At 42.8% G+C, this 20,202-nt stretch overlaps 1 protein-coding gene across 1 annotated transcript in view; it reads left to right on the forward strand.

Moving 5' to 3' along the window:
- The window catches only part of LOC146348009 (uncharacterized), a 42,401-nt gene that overhangs the window by 151 nt on the left and 22,048 nt on the right, over window positions 1-20,202 (forward strand). Inside the window, exons 2-5 of the mRNA XM_084852131.1 lie at window positions 1,025-1,151; window positions 14,439-14,533; window positions 15,008-15,099; window positions 18,370-18,546. Of these exons, the coding sequence (XP_084708257.1) occupies window positions 1,025-1,151; window positions 14,439-14,533; window positions 15,008-15,010 (225 nt within the window). The 3' untranslated portion in view covers window positions 15,011-15,099; window positions 18,370-18,546. The remainder of the gene's footprint in view (window positions 1-1,024; window positions 1,152-14,438; window positions 14,534-15,007; window positions 15,100-18,369; window positions 18,547-20,202) is intronic.

The raw sequence follows: 20,202 nt of genomic DNA on the forward strand, positions 1-20,202 counted from the left end.
AGAATGGTTACAACATCTCCAGAAACAACTACTGCAATCATTAGAGTTCCTCGGGTCAATTAATTTGTATAGTTTGGCTTTTGGCTTTGGTGGATAAATTGGGTGGACAAATATAGACAGAGCCAGGATTTTCAAAGAATGAGGTCCTGAGATCAGTGTGAAGGTACAAAAGGGAGACACACAGCCCCTGCTCTGAATTACCAGTTCCCATCACCCAGGGCTGGATTATAACATGCTGAGGCCCTAACCTATGTCAACAGCATTACAAATATATATATATATATATATATATATATATATATATTCATTCTAATAAAAAGGACAGGTAAATAGAAATAGAACTTTATTTTTACATATGTTCTTGGGAAAGATGCAATGGAAAACTAATAATTTAGCAAAGATAGCTATCTTGGAATAAGCCTAATTGCATTAGAAATACCTCTAAATGAAAATACTTCTTATTTAGCATTTATGCAAACATTTAAAGTGCAGAAACACAAGGCTGGTTACACAGTTCAACATTACTAAATTGAGGATGCAATACAACTTGCACTATGTCTTGTTTGCATATCACCTAAAACATAAAACATTTTCTGCCATGATTTTTGGAGAGCAAAGTCATCGATGATGTTGTTAAATGATAGGTTACAGAGTTTATCACTTTCTGGGTATGAAATGCTTTGTGCAGTCAACCTTTTTTGTAGCATTGTTGTCCACAGTACATTCTTGATCTTTTTAGCTGCAAAAATAACCTTTCTCCTAATCAGTTTGTTACCATTACATTCAAAAAGAACCACAATATTGCTTCTACATTTGGGAAAACCAACTGAATTTTATCTCTGACTTGATACAGGTCCTGATGGCATTTTCAAACAATTATGTAAAACTGTCTGGGGGATGCTAGGAGTTGTAGGACTCTTTTTCTCTCTAAACATGCATAGGATTGCACCCTAAATGTTAAATCAAAGTGCAAGCTTTGTCTATAGCCATATTGATCCTAATGAATTTGTTATTTGCTTTCTAGATAACTTTTTACAACGATGATCCCTGTGTTCCATTTATTTTACCTCCTGTTCCAACTCCATATTATCAGGCTCCAGAAATAAGAATGTTTAACACTCTGCTGTCATTGCTAACCCATGAAGATCAAGGTAAATGAATACTTCTTTGGCATCAAGCCAGTCTTTGGATTTATGAGCCTTATCCTTAGCTTACAACATGATCCTTCCTGCAAACATATAGGGCTGGATCCAGACCTAGTCATGCTTAGAGTAGACCCATTCAAATTAGTGGGATTGAAATTTTGTTGTTCAGTCGTGTCCGACTCTTCGTGACCCCATGGACCATAGCACGCCAGGCCTTCCTGTCCTGCGCTCTCTCCCGGAGCGTGCTCAAGTTGGGATTGAAATTAGTCATGCCTAACTTAAGTCCTGCTGATTTCAATGTGCCTCAGCATGACTGTCTGTCTCCAATACACTATTTCCACTTTAATACCTTGACAGTACAATCCTATGCATGTCTGCTCAGGCATAAATCCTTTAATGAGATGTACTCCCAACAAAGTGCATATAGGACTGTGGTCACATAGTATCCTTTGCTATACTGCTTGAAGTGCTTTCTTGCTTCCTTATAGCCATGTAGCAGGACAGCCCTACTGGGATTCACATGTTTAAATGATACTATTGAACAAAAGTTGAGGTCTTGTTAGGGATGTCAGAGAATTCCACCACGGATCTCAGTGAGGCTGAATGCCAGTGCATTTAGCCCCCCGAAATCCATGGCGGAACGAAGCCCCCTGCCCCACCACCCCGCGAAAGGCACGCGAAACAGAGCACTTACCTGGTGCCGTTCGCGCTGCTTTGCGAATGGCGACCGTGTCTGCAGCCACCATTCACTTCCCCATTTAGGCCGTGATACTTACATAGCCTATCACAGGTAATGCAGGGATGTCATTTGCGTCCCTGCGGAGTCCGTGATAGGCTACATAAATATTTATGTAGCCTATCACGGCCAAAAACAGGAACACGAATGGCGGCCACCATAGCCGCCACCATTTGCGTTCCTGTCTTTCGCCGTGATAGGCTACGTAAATATGTACATCGCCTATCACGGCCAAAACAGGAACGCAAATGGCGGCCGCCGTAGCTGCTGCCATTTGCGTTTGCAGGCTCCACATGCCTGCGAATGCACTCAGCTGGCGGCTCTGTGGAGTTGCCGCAAAGTGGAGCTGGCTGGGTTAGGATTTCGCGGGGAGGTGCGGAGCGCCTCTCCCCCACCGCGAATCACCCCTGCGAAAAGGTAAGTGACTTTCATACATCCCTAGGTCTTGTCAAGCACACAGGCTTTTCTGTTCAAGTTCATCCTAACTGAAAGGGATTAAACCTAAGTCCAAGAGGAGAATATACTTCTAGACCTTCTACCTGGCTATTTCATGGTTATTTAAAAAAAAAAATTATTGTGAGTTTCAACAAAAGAAAAGAAAACAAAAACAACCCCACACACACACACAATTCACATGCTTTAAAGGGCCCAGTTCCAAATATTACAATATTCTAAAAATAGAAAAGCATATAGTAGTGGGTTGTGCATAAACTTCAGTAAAAGCAGACCAAATATCCAAATATAAGTCCATTCTCAAGTGACACCTATATACCACTCTTTCAAATGTTGCTAGTGTTGTTAGGTCTTCAGTCCATTGCATTATAGGTGGTGAGCTTTTATCCTTCCAGTACTGTAATATCAGTCTTTTAGCAGTCAAGAGGGTGCGAAAAATCCATTTACGCTTACCATGTGTTAGATTCCAAAAAGCAGGTGAATAATTTAAAAGAACATGTACATCAGTAAATATTAAAGAGCTTTCCAGTACAAAGTGAATCTATATGATGACTTCAACGCAAAAGGAGGCCACTATTGGACATTTCCAAAACATGAATAAAAGAAGCATTAGCTGTATTACACCTGATTTAGACAAGCCTTTGTTAAAAAGACATTGTGGTGTCCAGTAAACCTGAAACAAAAGTTTTTGCTGGATAACACATAACTGGAGGTCCATAAACGTATCAGATACAGATGCCAAGACAGCAGTCCACTGATTAGGCAAAATAGGACATTCCAGTGCTATATTCCATTCCTGCCGAAGACCCTGTGTATCATCTTTATTCACTGATAATAAGTATTTATAAACATGAATCATGGGTCGATGTACCTGGTCAGCTTCAATAAGGGTTTTCAATAGCAAAAGGGACTCTGAAGCACCGAAAACAGCTGGACCGAATCTAGATTCTAACAAACATTGTAATTGCAAATAGTGCCATCCAGCTGTAGCGGACAAATCAAATTTATCTTGCAAAACTGAAAATGGCAAAAATTCATCATCAACACCCACTAATTGATCCAAAGTAAAAATCATTTTATCCATTCATGTTTGCCACAAAGACATTTTCTTTTCAATGTTTAACTCTGGGTTTTCCCATAAAGTCAGTTTAGCATGGGAAAATGGGTCAAACTGTAATTGGTGTGACATTGTACGCCACATTTCTCTGGTCACCAAGATTTTGTAGGAAAAGTTGTATCCACTTTATATGCTGAGAACCTAATACCATCCGTTTGGAGAGAGGCTCCAGACAGGAAGATTTCAAAACTGACCAAGGTGGAAAATCAAGTCTAAGTGGAAAAGACCAAAAGTTAGTACAAGACAGCAGATAAGTGCAATGGCATAATGGCATGTAGCAAGATCTGGAAAGCCAAACTCGCCTTCTTCAATTGGAAGTTGCATCCTTTTCAAATATATTCTTGGTGGAAAGGAAACCCCACAAATCTCCAAAACAAAGCATTAAGCTTTTAGAAATATTGGCCAGGGATAGGTAGGGGATCCCACTCTATTGCATGGTTATGATTGTACATGTTCACAGTTGAATCTGACTGACACTCATATTAACTATCTTATCAGCTGTATGTGAAGTGGGTGAAGAAAGGATTATAACTTTCGACCACAATATATTCAACAGTACTGTTAGCAATAATGACTGTGATCGACTAGTAGTCCAAGACCGCAACAAAAATCCAAATTATAACCCACAATTCTGTATATGGACAAGACAGACCAATCCTGATCATCCAAGGGCAGTTCACTTCTTCAACGTAAGTTTTACCAAACGTAAAGATTTTTCAGATGAAAAAGAGAACAGGTTAAACTTATTTCCATTAGTTTTTTCAGGACATTTTAAATACGATCATGGAAAGTGTTGCTGTTTGCTATGAACCAAGCCTTTCCTTATAGTCTGTTCAGTCATTCATTATCACAAGGCTTTCCAATATTTGAGTTTCTGATTTTTCACTTCTGCTCCTCTGTGTCAAATGGAAATTCACAGATCTCATATCCACCAGCCCCAGAATGTCAGTGCCACAAATATTCAATACCTGAAATCAATCAGTGTACAATGGCTCAAAAGCTGTATTCGGATATGAGCATTCAGTGTTCAAATACCAGCTAATCCATAAAGCTAACTAGATGTCCTAGACCGGGGAGGGGGGAATCTGTGGCCTTACAGATGTTGTTAGACCACAATCCTCATCATCCTTGATCATTAGCCACATTGTCTTCAACTGATGGCAGTTGGAGTCCAATTCTACCTGGAACACAACAGATTCCCCACCTGTGGTCTAGACAAATTACTGTCTCTCAACCAGCCTACCACACAAAGTTGTTTTGTGATTGTAATACGCTTGGAGCTTCTTGAAGAAGGGCAGGATATGAGTTATCTACAGATAACCAGGTTGTCTTCTCTAAATACAGCCTGTCTATATACAATATGGCTGCCATCAGTCATGCAAAAGTTTTAAGATTTTAAAAAGCCTCCATTTTAAAATGCTGCTAAGCAGACAGCTGGATAATAGAGAGTCAGTACTAATTCTAAAAAGGAGAATGTTGTCTGCTTTTAGGATCCACATACAGATGGCTTAGCTTCTTTGCTACACTCCCTTCATGGATCACTGCCTTGTTGTGGTGAAGGGGCTTGCGTAACTCAGTAAAGCCATAAGCTATGCCGTGCAGGGCCACCCAAGATGGACAGGTCATGGTGGAGAGTTCTGACAAAATGTGGTCCACTGGAGAAGGAAATGGCAACCCACTCCAGTATTCTTGCCAAGAAAACCCCATGGAACGTATCACAAGGCTAAAAGAGATGACGCCGGAAGATAAGCCCCTCAGGTCGGAAGGTGTCCAATATACTACTGGGGAAGAGTAGAGGGTATTTCCAAGTAGTGCCAGAAAGAGTGAAGCGGCTGGGCCAAAGCCGAAAGGACACTCAGCTGTGGATGTGTCTGGTGGTGAAAAGAAAGTCTGATGCTGAAAAGAACAATATTGTTTAGGAACCTGGAATGTAAGATCAATGAATCAAGGTAAGTTGGAGGGGGTCAAACATGAGATGGCAAGATTGAACATCGACATCTTGGGAATCAGCGAACTAAAATGGACAAGCATGGGCAAATTTAATTCAGGTGACCATTATATCTACTATTGCGGGCAAGAATCCCTTAGAAGAAATGGAGTAGCACTCATAGTCAACAAAAGGGTGGGAAAAGCAGTACTGGGGTACAATCTCAAAAACGATAGAATGATCTCAGTATGACTCCAAGGCAAACCATTCAACATCACAGTAATTCAAGTCTATGCCCCAACCACTGAGGCTGAAGAAGCTGAGGTTGATCGGCTCTATGAAGACCTACAACACCTTCTAGAACTAACACCAAAAAAAGATGTCCTCTTCATCATAGGGGATTGGAATGCTAAAGCAGGAAGTCAAGAAATCACCAGGATAACAGGCAAGCATGGCCTTGGTGTACAAAATGAAGCAGGACAAAGGCTAATAGAGTTTTGCCAAGAGAACACACTGATCATAGCAAACACTCTTTTCCAACAGCACAAGAGGCGACTCTACACATGGACATCACCAGATGGTCAATATTGAAATCAGATTGATTATGTCCTTTGCAGCCAAAGATGGAGAAGCTCTATACAGTCAGTAAAAATGAGACCTGGAGCTGACTGTGGCTCAGATCATGAGCTTCCTGTGGCAAAATTTCGGCTTAAATTGAAGAACGTAGGGAAAACCACTAAACCATTCAGGTATGACCTCAATCATATCCCTTATGAATATACAGTGGAGGTGATGAATAGTATTAAGGGATTAGACCTGATAGACAGAGTGCCTGAAGAACTATGGACAGAGGTCTGTAACATTGTTCAGGAGGCAGCAACGAAATCCATCCCAAAGAAAAAGAAATGCAAGAAAGCAAAGTGGCTGTCTGATGAGGCTTTACAAGTAGCTGAGGAAAGAAGGGAAGCGAAAAACAAGGGAGAAAGGGGAAGATATATCCAACTGAATGCAGAGTTCCAGAGAATAGCAAGGAGAGACAAGAAGGCCTTCTTAAATGAACAATGCAAAGAAATCGAAGAAAACAACAGAATGGGAAAGATTAGAGATCTTTTCAAGAAAATCGGAGATCTCAAGGGAACATTTTGTGCAAAGATGGGCATGATAAAGGACAAAGGAGGCAGGGACCTAACAGAAGCAGATGAGATTAAGAAGAGGTGGAAAGAATACACAGAAGAACTATACAGGAAAGATCTTAATATCCCTGATAGCCATGATAGTGCGGTCACTGACCTGGAGCCGGACATCCTAGAGAGTGAAGGCAAGTGGGCCTTAGGAAGCATTAGTAACAACAAAGCTAGCGGAGATGACAGTATTCCAGCTGAGCTATTTAAAATCCTAAAAGATGATGTGCCAACAAATTTGGAACACTCAAAAGTGGCCACAAGACTGGAAAAGGTCAGTTTACATTCCAGTTCCAAAGAAGGGCAATGCCAAAGAGTGTTCAAACTACCGTACAATTGCGCTCATTGCACATGCCAGCAAGGTTATGCTCCAAATCCTACAAGCTAGGCTTCAGCAGTATGTGAACCGAGAACTACCGGAAGTACAAGATGGGTTTCGAAGAGGCAGAGGAATTAGAGATCAAATCACCAACATTCGCTGGATCATGGAGAAAGCAAGAGAATTCCAGAAAAACGTCTATTTCTGCTTCATTGACTATTTATTTATTTTATTTTATTTACTTCATTTCTATACTGCCCAATAGCCAAAGCTCTCTGGGCGGTTCACAAAAATTAAAACCAAACAACACACAATAAAACAATTTAAAATATATAGAACATTAAAACCACAATATAACAGTACAACCACAATAAAACCTAGCAGCAGTGCAGGAGTTTAAAATACAGATTTAAAACAGCAAAGCTAAAAGTTTAGAAAGCTAAAATGCTAAAATGCCTGGGAAAATAAAAAGGTCTTCACCTGGCACCGAAAGGAATACAATGTAGGTGCCAGGCAAACCTCACTAGGGAGCTCATTCCAGAGCCAGGGTGCCACAGCAGAAAAAGCCCTCCTCCTAGTAGCCACCCGCCTCACTTCCTTTGGCAGGGGCTCACGGAGAAGGGCCGCTGACGATGATCTTAAGGTCCGGGCAGGCACATATGGGAGGAGGCGATCCTTCAGGTAACCTGGCCCCAAGCTGTTAAGGGCTTTAAATGTTAATACCAGCACTTTGAATTGGGCCCAGAAATGGACCGGCAGCCAGTGCAGCTGGAAAAGTACTGGTGTAATATGAGCTCACAGGCCAGTCCCTGTTAACAATCTTGCTGCCCTATTTTGGACCAGCTGAAGTTTCCAGACCGTTTTCAAAGGCAGCCCCACGTATAATGCATTGCAGTAATCCAGACGAGAAGTGATCAGAGCATGGATAACTGTAGCTAGACTATCTCTGTCCAGATAAGGGCATAATTGGTATACCAGCCCAAGCTGATAAAAAGTGCTCCGTGCCATTGAGTTCACCTGTGCCTCAAGTGACAGTTCTGGATCCAAGAGCACCCCCAAACTACGAACCTGATCCTTTAGGGGGAGTGCAACCCCCTCCAGAACAGGTTGAATATCACCTAGCCAGGCAGACGAACCACCCACTAACAGTACCTCCGTCTTGTCTGGATTGAGTTTCAGTTTACTGGCCCTCATCCAGTCCATTACCGTGCCAAGGCACTGATTCAGAACAGCCACTGCCTCACCTGGTTTTGATGAGAAAGAGAGGTAGAGCTGGGTGTCATCCGCATATTGATGGCACCTCAGCCCACACCTCCGGATAACCTCCCCCAGCGGTTTCATGTAGATGTTAAACAGCATAGGGGATAAAATAGAGCCCTGTGGAACCGCATGGCACAATTGCCATGGCACAGAGCAATAATCCCCCAGCACCACCTTCTGGAATCGGCCATCCAAGTAGGAGTGGAACCACTGTAGTGCAGTGGCTCCAAGTCCCAACCCAGACAACCTATCCAGAAGGATACCATGGTCGATGGTATCGAAAGCTGCTGAGAGGTCCAGAAGAATCAACAGGGTTGCACTCCCCCTGTCCCTCTCCCAGCAGAGGTCATCCCACAGGGCAACCAAGGCAGTTTCCATTCCAAAACCAGGCCTGAAGCCCGACTGAAATGGATCTAGATAATCCGTTTCATTCAAGAGTGCCTGGAGCTGTCCTACAACCACCCGCTCAAGCACCTTGCCCAGGAAGGGGATGTTGGCCACTGGCCTATAATTGTTAACATCCTCTGGGTCCAGGTTAGGCTTTTTCAGGAGTGGTCTAATTACCGCCTCTTTTAAAGCAGCAGGCACCACTCCCTCTCTCAAGGAGGAATTTACAACCTCCTGGGCCCAGCCAGACATCCCCTCCTTGTTTGATTTAATAAGCCATGAAGGGCAAGGGTCAAGCACACAAGTGGTCAATCGGACTTGGCCAAGCACCTTGTCCGCATCCTCAGGCCTCAGTAACTGAAACTCATCCAATAAAACTGGACCAGACGGTGCTCTGAACGCCTCTGCCAATGGAACTGCATTAATGGTGGTGTCCAATTCATGACGAATCTGAGCGACTTTATCCTCAAAGTGCCGTGCAAACTTGTCACTGCGTGGTACCGAGGGTTCCACCATCTCTCTCCCTGGCCCAGAATGTAACAGGCCATGAACCACTCGGAAAAGCTCCGCTGGACAACACTGAGAAGATGCAATGCTGGTGAAAAAGAACTGTCTCTTTTCCACCCTCACGGCCACAGAGTAGGCTTGATAGTGGGCTCTTACCTGTGTTCGGTCAGACTCAGCACGAGTTTTCCTCCACCTGCATTCCAGCCGTCTCCCCTCTTGCTTCATTGCCCTCAGCTCAGGTGTATACCAAGGAGCTGGCCGGGCTCTGCTCAGAGGGAGAGGGTGCTTGGGCGTGATCATGTCAACCACCCAAGTCATCTCTGCATTCCACAGAGCGACCTGGGCTTTGACAGGAGCACCAGCCATACCAGCAGGAAAATCACCTAGAGCCCTCTGGAATCCATCGGAATCCATTAATCTCCGGGGGTGGACCATTTTAATAGGTCCCCCACCCTTGCAGAGGGGGAAGGCTGCCAGGAGTCTAAACCTCAGCAGGAAGTGATCTGTCCATGACAAAGGGACAGATATTAATTCCTCCACTTTCAGATCACCATCCTCCTGCCCAGTTGAGAAAACCAGATCAAGCGTGTGTCCTTTTATATGCGTTGGGCCGATGACATGTTGGGACAGCCCCATGGTTGTCATGGCGGCCATGAAGTCCTGAGCCGCCCCGGATACAGCGGCCTCGGCATGGAAGTTGAGATCCCCCAGGACCATCATCCTGGGGGTCCTCAACACCAAGTCCGAGACCACCTCCGTCAGCTCAGGCAGGGAGTCTGATGGGCAGCGGGGTGGGCGGTACACCAACAGAATCCCTAATCTGTCCCGGGTACCCAACACAAGGTACAAACACTCAAGATCTGCACTCGAATGAGCAGGAAGCCTGGAGAGGGAGATTGAATTCCTATAGACCACAGCAACCCCCCCTCCCTGACCCTCAAGTCGGTGTTGGTGCTGCACCAAGTACCCAGGAGGGCACAGCTGGGAGAGAGTGACTACTCTAAAGCCTTTGATTGTGTGGATCACAACAAACTGTGGCAAATTCTGAAAGAGATGGGGGTACCAGACCACCTTACCTGTCTCCTGAGAAACCTGTACGAGGGTCAAGAAGCAACAGTAAGAACCGGACATGGAACAACCAATTGGTTCAAAATTGGGAAAGGAGTATGACAAGGCTGAATATTGTCGCCCTGCTTATTTAACTTATATGCAGAGTACATCATGAGAAACGCCGGGTTGGATGAATCACAGGTCGGAATTAAGATTGCCGCGAGAATTATCAGCAACCTCAGATACGCAGACGATACCACCCTAATGGCAGAAAGCGAAGAGGATCTAAAGGGCCTCTTGTTGAGGGTGAAAGAGGAGAGTGCAAAAGCTGGTTTGAAACTCAACATTAAAAAAACTAAGATCATGGCATCTGGCCCCATCGCTTCCTGGCATATGGAAGGGAAAGAAATGGAAGCAGTGACAGATTTTATTTTCTTGGGCTCCAAGATCACCACAGACGGTGACTGTAGCCATGAAATTCAAAGACGCTTGCTCCTTGGGAGGAAAGCTATGGCAAACCTAGACAGCATGGCAAGAAGCAGAGACATTACCTTGCCGACAAAGGTTCGTATAATCAAAGCTATGGTTTTCCCAGTAGCAACTTATGGCTGTGAGAGCTGGACTATAAGGAAGGCTGAGCACCAAAGAATTGATGCTTTCGAACTGTGGTGCTGGAGAAGACTCTTTCGAGTCCCCTGGACTGCAAGGAGGTCAGATCAGTCAGTCCTAAGGAAAATCAACCCTGACTGCTCATTGGAAGGACAGATCCTGAAGCTGAAGCTCAAATATTTTGGCCACCTAATGCAAAGAGAAAACTCCCTGGAAAAGACCCTGATGCTGGGAAAGACTGAAGGCAAAAGGAGAAGGGGACGGCAGAGGATGAGATGGCTAGATAGCATCACCGATGCAATGAATATGAACTTGAGCACACTCCAGGAGAGAGCGGAGGACAGGAAGGCCTGGCATGCTATGGTCCATGGGGTCACGAAGAGTCGGACACGACTGAACAACAACAACAACAAATGGAAAATAGCTTTTATATGACAACTTCTATTTATAAACCTGGAAAAAGTGCTTTGCTGTTGTTCAGTCGTTCAGTCAGTTTTGTTTTTTTTGTTGTTGTTTTTTGGAAAAAGTGCTAGCATGTGACAATCTATGAATTCATTATTATTCACGTTTCTTGTTATTGTTGTTATTATTAACAGAAACATCTATGTGCATGGCACTTTTCATAGAATGAGAGTAAGCTTTATACCAGTAAACTAACAATCTAAAAATAATGCAAGTAGAACAACAGAGGAAGGGTAAAGAACATGAAGATTGGGTAACAGGAGAAGAATATTCATTTATTCTCATTCAGTAAAATGCTTACTTAGATTAGCACAGCCTTTTAGACTACAAGTCCCAGCATTTCTGATCATTGGCCATGCTGGCTAGGGCTGATGGGAATCAAAGTCCAAAACATCTTGAAGGCACCAGATTGGGGAAGGCTGGAGTAGGGTATTGGATTGAGTTGGTTGTTCCAAGGCCATTATGGGAAATGTGCTGTTCTCCCTTAATCTGAGCAATTCTCCCTCGGTAGCACGCTGTGACGAGTTTGCGCGGCACTTTGAGGATAAAGTCGCTCAGATTCGTCATGAATTGGACACCACGATTAATGCAGTTCCATTGGTAGAGGCGTTCAGAGCACCGTCTGGTCCAGTTTTATTGGATGAGTTTCAGTTACTGAGGCCTGAGGATGCGGACAAGGTGCTTGGCCAAGTCCGATCGACCACTTGTGTGCTTGACCCTTGCCCTTCATGGCTTATTAAATCAAACAAAGAGGGGTTGTCCGGCTGGGTCCAGGAGGTTGTAAATTCCTCCTTGAGAGAGGGAGTGGTGCCTGCCGCTTTAAAAGAGGCAGTAATTAGACCACTCCTGAAAAAGCCTAACCTGGACCCAGAGGATGTTAACAATTATAGGCCAGTGGCCAACATCCCCTTCCTGGGCAAGGTGCTTGAGCGGGTGGTTGTAGGACAGCTCCAGGCACTCTTGAATGAAACGGATTATCTAGATCCATTTCAATCGGGCTTCAGGCCTGGTTTTGGAACGGAAACTGCCTTGGTCGCCCTGTGGGATGACCTCTGCTGGGAGAGGGACAGGGGGAGTGCGACCCTGTTGATTCTCCTGGACCTCTCAGCGGCTTTCGATACCATCGACCATGGTATCCTTCTGGATAGGTTGTCTGGGTTGGGAGTTGGAAGCACTGCACTACAGTGGTTCCGCTCCTACTTGGATGGCCGATTCCAGAAGGTGGTGCTGGGGGATTATTGCTCTGTGCCATGGCAATTGTGCCATGGGGTTCCACAGGGCTCTATTCTATCCCCCATGCTGTTTAACATCTACATGAAACCGCTGGGGGAGGTTATCCGGAGGTGTGGGCTGAGGTGCCATCAATATGCGGATGACACCCAGCTCTACCTCTCTTTCTCATCAAAACCAGGTGAGGCAGTGGCTGTTCTGAACCAGTGCCTGGGCACGGTAATGGACTGGATGAGGGCCAATAAACTGAAACTCAATCCAGACAAGACGGAGGTACTGTTAGTGGGTGGTTCGTCTGCCCGGCTAGGTGATATTCAACCTGTTCTGGAGGGGGTTGCACTCCCCCTAAAGGATCAGGTTCGTAGTTTGGGGGTGCTCTTGGATCCAGAACTGTCACTTGAGGCACAGGTGAACTCAGTGGCACGGAGCACTTTTTATCAGCTTAGGCTGGTATACCAACTACGCCCTTATCTGGACAGAGATAGCCTAGCTACAGTTATCCATGCTCTGATAACTTCTCGTCTGGATTACTGCAATGCGTTATACGTGGGGCTGCCTTTGAAAACGGTCCGGAAACTTCAGCTGGTCCAAAATAGGGCAGCAAGATTGTTAACAGGGACTGGCCTGCGAGCTCATATTACGCCAGTACTTTTCCAGCTGCACTGGCTGCCGGTCCATTTCCGGGCCCGATTCAAAGTGCTGGTGTTAACATTCAAAGCCCTTAACGGCTTGGGGCCAGGTTACCTGAAGGATCGCCTCCTCCCATATGTGCCTGCCCGGACCTTAAGATCATCATCAGCGGCCCTTCTCCGTGAGCCCCTGCCAAATGAAGTGAGGCGGGTGGCTACTAGGAGGAGGGCTTTTTCTGTTGTGGCACCCCGGCTCTGGAATGAGCTCCCTAGTGAGGTTCGCCTGGCGCCTACATTGTACTCCTTTCGGCGCCAGGTGAAGACCTTTTTATTTTCCCAGGCATTTTAGCTTTCTAAATTTTTATCTTTGCTGTTTTAAATCTGTATTTTAAACTCCTGTACTGCTGCTAGGTTTTATTGTGGTTGTATTGTTATATTGTGGTTTTAATGTTCTATATATTTTAAATTGTTTTATTGTGTGTTGTTTGGTTTTAGTTTTTGTGAACCGCCCAGAGAGCTTCGGCTATTGGGCGGTATAGAAATGAAATAAATAAATAAATAATAATAAATAAATAAAATTGTTGAGGACTATCACTCTCTACTGGCAGACTACCTGCCCACACTTGTGGCTGACACAAGGCCTTCATTAACAAAGATGCCGATTAGGATTTAGGCATACAAATCACATTCTCTCGCCAAATCCTTGACCTGAAATTCAAAATTATATATTCCTTCTGCATTTCTGGGCCTTTATTCTCTCCTCCAGTTTGGACCAATCAAAGACATCCTCCTTCAGCTCTGCCACCATCAGATTAAAGAATAACCTGGCTATTGTTCTTGAATTCACCAGTAGGACTTGGGTTATCATCATTATGTATTCATTGCGAATACAGTTTTGGTGTTCTACAATATAACTGTGTTGAAATAGATGAATGAAAACCGCCAGTATCTTTCGAAAAAGAGTCTCCGGAAAGGCATGTGAGTGAAACAATAGTACTGGGAGCTACATTAAAAACATTTTTCTTTCCTACTTGGCATGTAGCATGGCCCGTATGCGATACATGTCTTTTAGTGGTTTGTCCACTCCAGCAGATCTCCACTGGCTTTGCACTAATGCACAATTGAGCCATGGGATCCAGGCTGCACAGAGGTGTGATCACTTTGCTCGAATGTGAACAGGCTCAGACTCATGCCATGCTGCCAGTGCTTTAAAGGATGTACAGTAACTTGGTTCAACTTTCCACTCCTGGTCAAGCCACAGCTGTAGCAGAAGGAGCAGCTTTAGCAGGCATTAGTGCAGTTTTGCAGTGGGCTTGTAACCGACAGTTATGGGGGCAAAATGGGCTGTTTCATGTTAATTGTTAATATGTGTGGTTTTTTCCATCTTCTAACAAAATAAACTTTTCACTTTTCCCATCCCCCAAAGACGAATCAAAATCTTACCTCACTTGGGAAAATTACAAGGGTTCTGCAATTGGAATCCAATGCCAGTGGACGGACAGCTTTGTGAGGCCTGCACAGGTACTGCATCTTATATCATACTTTTTCTTAAATCACAGTAGATTTCAATTCACCTGAGTCAAACTATATCCAAGTACTCTAACTTTATTACTTTCATTTCTCATTAAGTGATTTAAAAATAATAATTTGACAGCCTTATTATAAGTGTATGAGAAAATACATGTTGAAAGTAAGATATTTAGTTACTATTGATCAATAAAGTTGTCACTGTTAGTTGAGCATGCTGCCTACAAACTAGATGGACAAATTTCTACGCTGCAGGCAGTATAGCTGCAGGCTAACAGCACAGAATCTGAGAGAATCAGAGAAGTTTGGTAGGGGGAAAAAACACGACTGTGTATTTCTTTAAGAAGAATCATAAAATGTAAAATGGCTACATGTAAATGAAATGTGCATGTGTTTGTGTGTGGTGTCGAAAATTAATTTTGCTCTGGAAATAGGCATGCCATTTTAAACTATCCCATCTTTTCGCAGTGAACATTGACATTTGCGAGAATAACAACACTGTTTGGGCTCCAGGACATGGCCTGGCAAATGTGACATATGGTGCTGCTATCACAATGAGTGTAAGTCCACCAGCCTGATGTTTTTGTGCTAACATGTCCTCCTTCTTTCCTCTAGGGCGCAATTCTGTGGGTTGCGCCCTTGTGAGATGGAAGCCTCCTTAACGTATTGCATTGTAAGGAAATACTCACTAGTAGCTACAATAAAGATCCATTATCCATGCAGATTAAAGTCACTTCACAGATGAGAGGTGGACTTTGCAGAGACAACAATAGAGAATTAAGAAATGAAGGAGTGGATCATGAAAATGATGGAACTGGCAGAGATGGCAAAACTTACTATTATAATTAAAGAAGGATCAATAACTAAATTTATGTTAGATTGGAAACCTTTTATAGAATGTGTACAAGAAATAGAGAAAAATGATATTTATGTATGTGGATTTTGAACTTTGTGTTGTTAAAAATTAAGAGAGAAAAGAGATAATGTCTGTGAACTCAATGTATGATATACAACTAAGGTAAGAAGCAGAGAATAATAACAAGCATTTGTTGTGTAAGGGGAGCCAAAGGTAGATACCTGACAATCTTAAGGGATATTTTAGTGTACGTGTATTGTGTGTTTATGTTGTTGTTGTTTTCTTCAAAAAAATTATTATATCAAAAAAAGAGAATTAAGAAATTAAGGTCAGATACCTAATCAAGAGCTGGCATTAAGAGACACCAATTATTTACGTTCCTGGAAATTATCAGACAGTTACGTTACAGGTCAGTTAAATTTGGAAATGGTGGCAACAATGGATAGTAAATGCTTGGTTCAAGGGGTTTGCTCTCTGCATCCCACATACACTCTAAGGTTGATGATTGTACCTTCATTAACATTGACCAGAAATGCCTTATTTCCAGAATGTTAAAAAAAAAAAAAATCATTACTCCCCAGTTAGTGATTTGAAGCTGTCCTCTTGATTTTAGGAGGAGGAAGACTACAATCTAGATCAGCTCTGTCCCCGCAGTATGATTGGGAAGGAAAAGATCAGGTTTCTGCCTCCTGGCTCTTTCAGGGCTTATGCAAAAATCTAGGCAGACATGTTAGGGAAGAGCTCCTACAACATCATTCTCATCAGTTGCCCCACTTTCCCCAAACTTACTCTGTTTATAGGGAAGTAGCTATAGGGAAGACTGTTGTGGAGGTTTTCATCAGATATAGAGGCCTCGATGGTCCTGGAGTTTTCTGAGCATGCAAGTAAGGGTCTGTTGCTGCCAGAGAACATGAGGAAGGGAGTTTCCAGTGCTTTTATGCTTAAAGAAATTGAGCCAAGAGGCATTAGTAATCTTTTCTACAGACATCTTGGGGAATGTGTGTATGGTGGTGGGGAGGGGAGGGGGATAGGACAACAACAGCATGTGAATTCATTGTTGAAAGGACTTGCTATGTGTATTAAAATGCTTTCCACTTAAAAACCCAGGCCCCTTTACTTTTCATTGTTACTAATGGCCAAAGGCAGCAATTGCACCCCTCACTTGTAGATAATACATCTGAAAAACACAAGTGAGGTCTGGTCAAGATGTAAGTTGCTCTGTGCCTCACATGCCATCTTCCACTGTGGTCACAGTTGTGTCTTTCATATAGCAGAGCTGCCACTGCTACAGAAAGGACAAGTTAAGTGCTGTATCACTTCGACTGCCCACCAATATAATTTCACTTTCTTCACTGAGAGGCCTTGCCCAGAGCAACCCAGCCCAGGTTTTGCCTCTCCTCTCACTCTCTGCAGAGTTCAAACCCATGTGTGAAATTCAGGTACCTGGAAATTGCTGCCCCTTAGGAGGTTGCAGTCCAGACAGAGCCTGAACTAGATGCATAGTTGAATGAATTGTTCTTCAGTATAGTACTAGACCTGGATGGGCAGCTGCACCACTAACAACTGTGTGAATGATACTGTGAAAAGAATCACCAATTGGTTTTTACTCTGCTTATAGATATAGTAACCAAAATTATATTTCTGTAGTATTAAAAGAACCCACAACTATTCAACAAAACCTTTTATTATTAGGGGGGCACTAATTCAAAGTGGGGGACCTTTGTTTATTTCATAAAAGTGCCTGCAGTCCTTCGAATATATTGTTTTTTATTCTGTCCACAATTTACTAATGGTGATTTTGCTTTTATGACAGCAACTGAAACAACTTTGTCTGAGTCCAAGAAGGTTTTGGCAGCATAACTCTGATGATAGGCAGGACCATTTGAAAAATTGCCCTGACAACATACTTCAGATTTACACTTTGAAAACTCAAATTAACTGAATAACTGGACAGCCTCACAGGAGATGTAGAAGTGCTATGAAAATAGGATTGCATTACTTGTTAATCCAAACTGCACTAAAATCAAATGTGAGGTGCACTGTATGACGTTCCTAATAAATACATTGCATATTAAATACATATATATGCATCGTATTTTTATTGTTTATTATGCCCAAAGCAATCAGGCTTAAAATATTTTATAGAGAGATGGAATCATTTAGGGTTTATTACTTATTAGCCTCTTCAATATCTTTCAAACTAAAAACAAGTTAATATAGTCTACCAGTAAATGTCTGACAAATTACTATGGAATACTGACAGTTCATTAGCTTTTATCAAAGCAGCTATAGTGTTACCTCCCACATAAACATACACAGCAATGTTAACACTAAACCATCATTTAATGTAAAAAGTACAAGCCTCAGGCTCATATCCCCAGTCCTCCTCCGACATAGTCACAAAGAGGAGATCAGAATCATTTATCTCCATTTCTAACTAATTGAAGGTTGTTATATCTGAACTGGGACAAAAATAAAATTACTTATAGTTTGTCTGAATAAGCCAACTTGAAAACGTGGTTTATAATCCCAGATTTTTTGGTTAAATTAATTAGTTAGAACTAATTGTTGGTCCCAGTTCAGATGACATGACAAATTTTGGTTAGTTGAAAATGGAAGCCAAAGCTTCCAATCTCATAACTGTGCCAGAGGAAAAGTGTGGAGGGAGGAAGAGGTATATACATGTAACAGTAAACTAAGGTGTAGTGTTATGTCCAAACCTGGTCACCGAGGAGACATTCCATCTTTTCTACCAGCCCACACAGTGATTTTTATCAATAATCTGGCCAGACAGTTTTGCTTTGTTTTATATACTGAGAGAATAAAACTAAAAAATGTGCTTCTCTGAAGGCCTATGGTCATTTTATAAATAATCTCTGCTTTATATCATTCAAAATATGTTTACATTATATCTCCATCCCAGCCCATTACATTGTGAATGCTGAAAGCTTGATATGATTATATTTCATTTTAGCTCACACTTGCAATAAAAAAGCACTGAACATAAGAACAGCCACGCTGGATCAGACCAAGGGTCCATCTAGTCCAGCATTCTGTTCACACAGTGGCCGGCCAGCTGTCAACCAGGAAATCACAAGGAGGACACGAGTGCAACAGGACCATTTCGCATATTAAAAGTCACTGAAAGCAGGTGGGTTTTTAACAGTTCTTATTTTAGTAAACAAGGGAAACATGTGCTTGAAGATTTCAGAGGAACTTTGGTTTAACCTGAAGTCTTGATCTAAAGAAAACTTTGGTCTAACCTTTGGTTTTAACCTGCATGAAAAGTTAGCCCAACCTCCTCCTCATTCTTTCAGGGCCACATAGGCAATTCCCTCATTAATGGGAAGGAGTGGAGCTGGGTTAGTAGGATTATCAGTAGCCAAAAGTAAGCATCTTGTTATAGTATGGGATCGTTGTTTTATCCTAAAACGTAAAAACATTTCAAAAATGAATTTAAGGCAGAGGGACATGAAGTTAATTTCCTGAGCTTCAACAAACGGAAGAAATATTTTTGCTCACCTGTTTTGTGATGTGCACTTATAGAACGGCTACGTTATATATTGTTTAAAACCTCAATCATATACTGGGGTAATGAGAGCAAACAGGGGCAACTCTTAAGCATTCAGAGGATCTGATTGTTTGGCAAGATGCCATACATAAAATATACTCACTTAGGGCACAATCCTATACATGTTTAGACAGAAATAAGTCCTACAGCTCCCAAGATCTCATAGCTAGCCATGCTGTCTGGGTAATGCTGGGAAATGAAGGGCTTATTTCTGCATAGAAACATGCATAGGATTGCACCCTTAAGGTTGGATTCAGAGTTAATGATGGTTACAGTAGACCCACTGAAATCAATGGGACTTTGGTTAGTCCTCATTGACATCCCATTGATGTCAATGGGTTTACTCTAAGCATGAGTAACTCTGTATCCAACCCTTAGACTGCCTGTACATAGCTTGGCACTGAGACCTCTTTTCTGACGTGTTCCTGCTTGACATTAGTGTCCCTTTTCCTAGGTTTTTCCCAGGTCTACCATCTTACATCCCCACTCTCTTACTTTCCTCCCTTCAACTTCTTTTCCTATCTCCAGTCAGAATGAACAACAACAACAACAACAACTCAAAAAGACTCCTGATTTTTTTTAAATCAGATGTTTAACATTGTATGTGTGTATGTATGATAAGCATATCATACAGAGACATACACATATATGACACAGCTGGGCCATATATTACTATGGGAAATTATAACTATTTATGACATTTAGCCAGTAATCCTAGGCTATACCCACTTACCTGGGAGTAAGTCCCACTGAACTCAGATGGACTTACTCCTAAGTAGACATGTATAAGATTGCCTTGTTACTCTCATAAATGTCCATTGATTTTTCATCTCATAGAAAATTGTTCTTCCCAGTAACTCTCACTGCCCATTTTATATTCCTCAAACATGAATCCACTCATGTGTTGAAGGCACCTCTGTGGGAATTACAAGGTCCTACCAGCTAGCTCTGCTTCCAGGTAAACGCACACACCCTAGCCACACACCCCACTAGCTGTGTGTTTGGTAGGGCTGTACACCGCCTCGTTCCAAAGCCCAAACAACGAGGCAAAGCAGGCTGTTTCAGAGCAAATGCCTCATAAGATGCTCTGACTTGGATTCCTGCACTGACTGGGGGTTGGACTCGATGGCCTTGTAGGCCCCTTCCAGCCCTACTATTCTATGATTCTATGATTCTATGATTCTATAATAGGAAGTGGATCAGAGCAGTACCGAGGCACCCCGGGGCAAAGCGCAC

The sequence above is a fragment of the Heloderma suspectum genome, chromosome 4 (genome assembly GCF_057233095.1).
Source record: "Heloderma suspectum isolate Gila_16-S chromosome 4, 16-S_ref, whole genome shotgun sequence".
NCBI classification, from domain to species: Eukaryota; Metazoa; Chordata; class Lepidosauria; order Squamata; family Helodermatidae; genus Heloderma; species Heloderma suspectum.